General features: G+C 36.0%; 1 protein-coding gene across 1 annotated transcript in view; it reads right to left on the bottom strand.

Annotated features, from left to right (window-relative positions):
- LOC104621816 (semaphorin-4E-like) overlaps positions 1 to 3,527 on the bottom strand; it is a gene marked incomplete at both ends in the record, with an annotated part of 8,994 nt that extends 5,467 nt beyond the window's left edge. Inside the window, 8 exons of the mRNA XM_010288401.1 lie at positions 258 to 409; positions 747 to 857; positions 1,032 to 1,131; positions 1,323 to 1,421; positions 1,623 to 1,682; positions 2,027 to 2,172; positions 2,884 to 2,915; positions 3,365 to 3,527. Coding sequence (XP_010286703.1) covers positions 258 to 409; positions 747 to 857; positions 1,032 to 1,131; positions 1,323 to 1,421; positions 1,623 to 1,682; positions 2,027 to 2,172; positions 2,884 to 2,915; positions 3,365 to 3,527 — 863 coding nt within the window. The remainder of the gene's footprint in view (positions 1 to 257; positions 410 to 746; positions 858 to 1,031; positions 1,132 to 1,322; positions 1,422 to 1,622; positions 1,683 to 2,026; positions 2,173 to 2,883; positions 2,916 to 3,364) is intronic.
- Positions 3,528 to 4,107: the final 580 nt, after the last annotated feature.

The following is a 4,107-nucleotide window of genomic DNA, read 5'->3' as shown; positions in this document are numbered from 1 at the left end:
CGTTGCGGGAGGTAAAAACATAGTTGGCCTTTCACTAAAAATCTCAGTTCAAAGGCAAAGAAAAAAGGTTTAAATGTCAAATGCAACCTGAACAGCTGGTTCTGTTCTAGCAGGAAAAAGAGGAAGCTAGTTCAGAAATAAAATGTATATGACAGAATTTTGTTTGGTGAGCCAGTATAGATATCATGGTTAATCACTTGACTATAAAATGTCATCTGAAATACACTAAACAAGATCTTTACACTACAAATACTAACTCTGCAGATACGGGCAATTCTGGACACCAGAAGCTTGTCATAGAATTCAAATTCAACAGCTGTTTCAGTGAAGAACACATAAATTTTATCATCATCTCCACTTGGATTAGATTCACTTTCATGCACTATTTCCATGTTGACAAAGCTTGGTTCTGAAACACATAAATACACAAAAATTTTAAGTTTATTCCAAGAAAAACATAAATGCCAGATATTTTAAAATTAAGTGGACTACTGGAACAGAAAAGCGCTGAAAAGTATTTATGAATCTATCAAACATTAAGAGAAGAAAATGTGCTTTCATAAATGGGAAGGGGCTGTGGCTCATCTCATCACTTCAGTCTGTAGTAATGAATTTCTTTCAAATTCTGTCCTTAGTTCAAAAGCTGACACTACAAAATCAATACATAAAATACTACTACATTCTAGACAGAATTCATACACCAAATTAAAGTTCAAGAGACTGAAATATATAAAAAAAATTCTTACCATTTAGCCATGATGTTTTAAACTCTGTTCTTACAGGATTTCTCATACCGCGAAGTATTATAGGTTCTGTTCCCAAGAAATTATTTGAAGTAGCCGAATAAAATTCCCCATCTGTAAATATTTGGAAGAAACAAAAAAGTATAATATACTTATTTTTAAAACGCAAAGATGTATCATAAGGAACAAATTGGGGTTGACATACAAAAATAGAATTAGGATAACAGTATCCCATAACTTAGTTTAGGTAGGAAAACCATCTCAGGTTGCATGTCAGTCCAAACATACCTACAAAAACAGATGCATACTTTAGAGTTGGTTCAAACGGACACTTCCCTCTGCTCTCTTCAGCTCTTCCTTGGAAGGTTATGTTCGTTCCATGGATAACCTATGACATTAAGTAATTTAAATAGGACAAAAAAAAATAATGTTCCATAAGCACCTTTCTGGTCTTTCATACTTTTACAAAAGTATTAGGAAAGCTTCTAAATTTCAACAGGAATATTTTAGGAAAGGTATTCAAAGATCTGCCATACTACTCAAATATCTTCAGTAAAACCTGCATTCAAACATAATCACCATATGATCACAAGCTGGGTGATACGCGTTCGTTCCACAAACATATAGGTTGGAGTCATTTATCTTATGGAGTAAGAGGATGTAGTTCTGACATCTTATCTAAAATAGAAAATAAAAATAAAATGTCCATAGTGTAGTGGATTGCACCTGAAAATACCCTGGTGTCTCAGCAGCAAGCAAACAAACCCAACAGATTCAAATGAACGTGCTTTTACTTTATTAAAAAGAAGCTTAATACTGTGACACTGTAGCCATTTTCATTTTAGTTAATAACTTAGTGGGGGAAACAGAAGTTCCTACCTTGTCCTTTCCTCTACGAATACATTCCAGTTGTCTTTCTTGTGTAGCAAACCAGTATTCCTAAAAGCCAAAAAATATCTGTAAGGTGGTATGTCACAATTTTTTATTATTTTTTTTCCCACAAAATTAGGTGTAAGAAAATCCCTAAATAAACCTAACTTTGAACCTATGGGGTAAATAAGCATTTTTTCCTATGTATCTCCGTAACATACGAGGCATAATAAATAAACTGAAGAAAGGCACTGCTTTGCTTAAAAAAAAAAATTCTGTGATAAAGTTTCAAGCCTTGAAATAATAATACTTTTATACATATAAAATCAGAACATTTTGTTCAAATTAAGAAAATCACAAGCAAAGTATTTTTTTAAAAAAGTATGGGGAAAAAAAAGAAGTGTTTCATTTACCCTGGCTATTTCTCTAGAAATATTATTCAAGTCAAGAGCAAATACTGCATCTCTGCCTCCAACAAATAAGGTATTGGTTTCTTCATTCACAAGGAGAGTGGACACGTTGGATAATCCTTCCCTCATAAAAGTGTTTGTATTTCCAGCTGCAAAACATAGAAGATAAGTTTTTAAAAATATTTACCACTAGAATCACAGTGTTATGTAATAAAAATTCCAGATTGAAAACAAATTGCAACAGAACAAGTAAAAGCTTGTATACATTTCCAGAATATTTTCTAAATAATGTGAAAGTATTTGAATAAATGCATGGATATTCTTTTCCCAATTTATTACAGGAAAATAATAATAATAACAACAATAATAATAATTTATTGTTGTTGTTGTTATTATTATTAAGCCAGAACCTCTAGCTACAACAATTATTGTTCAGGCATCCCTTACTGTCCTTTGGATGACTGAATCATGAATCGCACAATACCTGAGGTGAAACAGTACATAGCATTCTTTCTATGCCTAGTAAAAAATAAACTCACAACACTGGGCTATATTTCTTTCTGCTTGTGAAATTACTATTTTTCACTTACTTTGGTATTTTACTGTTTTTCTGGGAATGCAGTTCCCAACAGATGCGTTTGTCTCTTGTATTAATTGCAAAACAAGATAAAGGACAACAGCAGTGCTACCCATTTTCAGAGATTCAACTAGAAGTAAGTTCTTCCCAGTTTTTATTCCTTGTCATTAAAAAATTACAGGCAGCAATTTCTTCATGGTTCTTGAAAACGTCCTGCGGAAGCCCTCCAAAGGAAGTATCTGTAGTCTTCAAATATTTTCTGAAACTTGTCAAAACCTCTTACATTTTCCATTCAGATAACTACTTCCAGGCTTCCTAAAATTAAAAGCAGTTTAAGTTCACTGTAATATTTTAGCACCTCCATTTTTATGAGAGATGGACAACCGTGCCCTTTCACAAGATTTTGTAGCTATTACCTATACTTACACTAATCAGGAGCAGACACTACTCTGGTGGCAATTCCAGGCTATTACCAGGAAACCAAGCTTTGCACCAAGCCTGAGATTCTTATTTGCAAGCTGCGATGTTTCAGATTTTTTGCAGGGTATCTAAGTATTATTTCACAAACAGTAAGAACAAGTGGGGACATTTTGCAGCAGTCAGCTATTTCGAGTATTTAAGAAAAATCATAGCTAAAACTGCTTTATTTACAGTAATTCATCAGCTTTTATATATATTGAAATAATATCTACAGATCAAATCAACCATGTTATTAAAATAAGAATTTCTGGTTTATTAAGTTAATTAGAATCGGGTACTCTTACGCCTGGAATTTTGGCAGTCCATCTAAATGAATATGCCCTCCGGCCAACGCTAGAAAATTGAGCAAAATTAAAGCTAGGTAGTTGTCGTCTGCAATAACCACAAAGCCAGATTCCCAATCTGCTTTCATAAAGAAGGGAATCTCTGCTCTTTCTGCACTTTCATCTGTAGGAAAATGCCAACAGCTGAGGAAAATGCTTGCATTAGAATAAGCCAAGTAAGGTATTGTCTGGGTTAGAATCCTTTTCAGTCAGTACATCAGGTTGGAAAGTTCAGAATTAGCCCCTGGATTGTAACCCAGGGTGTGAGCCGGCATAGATGTGCCAAGGCATCTCCTTGGCCAACAGCACACATCTCCTAGGACGTGACTGTGGTATTTGAGAAGACTTTTCCCAGTGTCCTGTTTTATACTTCCCTTGGTTTTTTTTGCAGCACCTGGGATGATGGCTGGTCCTGGCACTGACAAGACACCAGGAGCTGGTAGCTGTCCTGTCCTATCACATCTTTGTTTCACTGGACAAACCTTAATTCTGACCTTGAATTCCCACAGCACGTTTTGCTTTAACCCCTTTCCTGACGGGCCCTTCTGGACTGCAGAATGTGGTGCAGCAGAGGCGGCCCAGGCCTGACCGACAGGAGGTTTGCCACCGCTTGCGGCCCCAGGCTCCCCAAGCTACACCCCCACCCAGGATCACTCCACTGAGCCTCCTCAGCCCTCTGGGGATGCCCCCCGCGCCCCGCGGGA

This window comes from Phaethon lepturus, unplaced genomic scaffold (assembly GCF_000687285.1).
Source record: "Phaethon lepturus isolate BGI_N335 unplaced genomic scaffold, ASM68728v1 scaffold52455, whole genome shotgun sequence".
NCBI classification, from domain to species: Eukaryota; Metazoa; Chordata; class Aves; order Phaethontiformes; family Phaethontidae; genus Phaethon; species Phaethon lepturus.
Note: the sequence above shows the minus strand (reverse complement) of the source record. Positions and strands in the feature narration are given on the sequence as shown.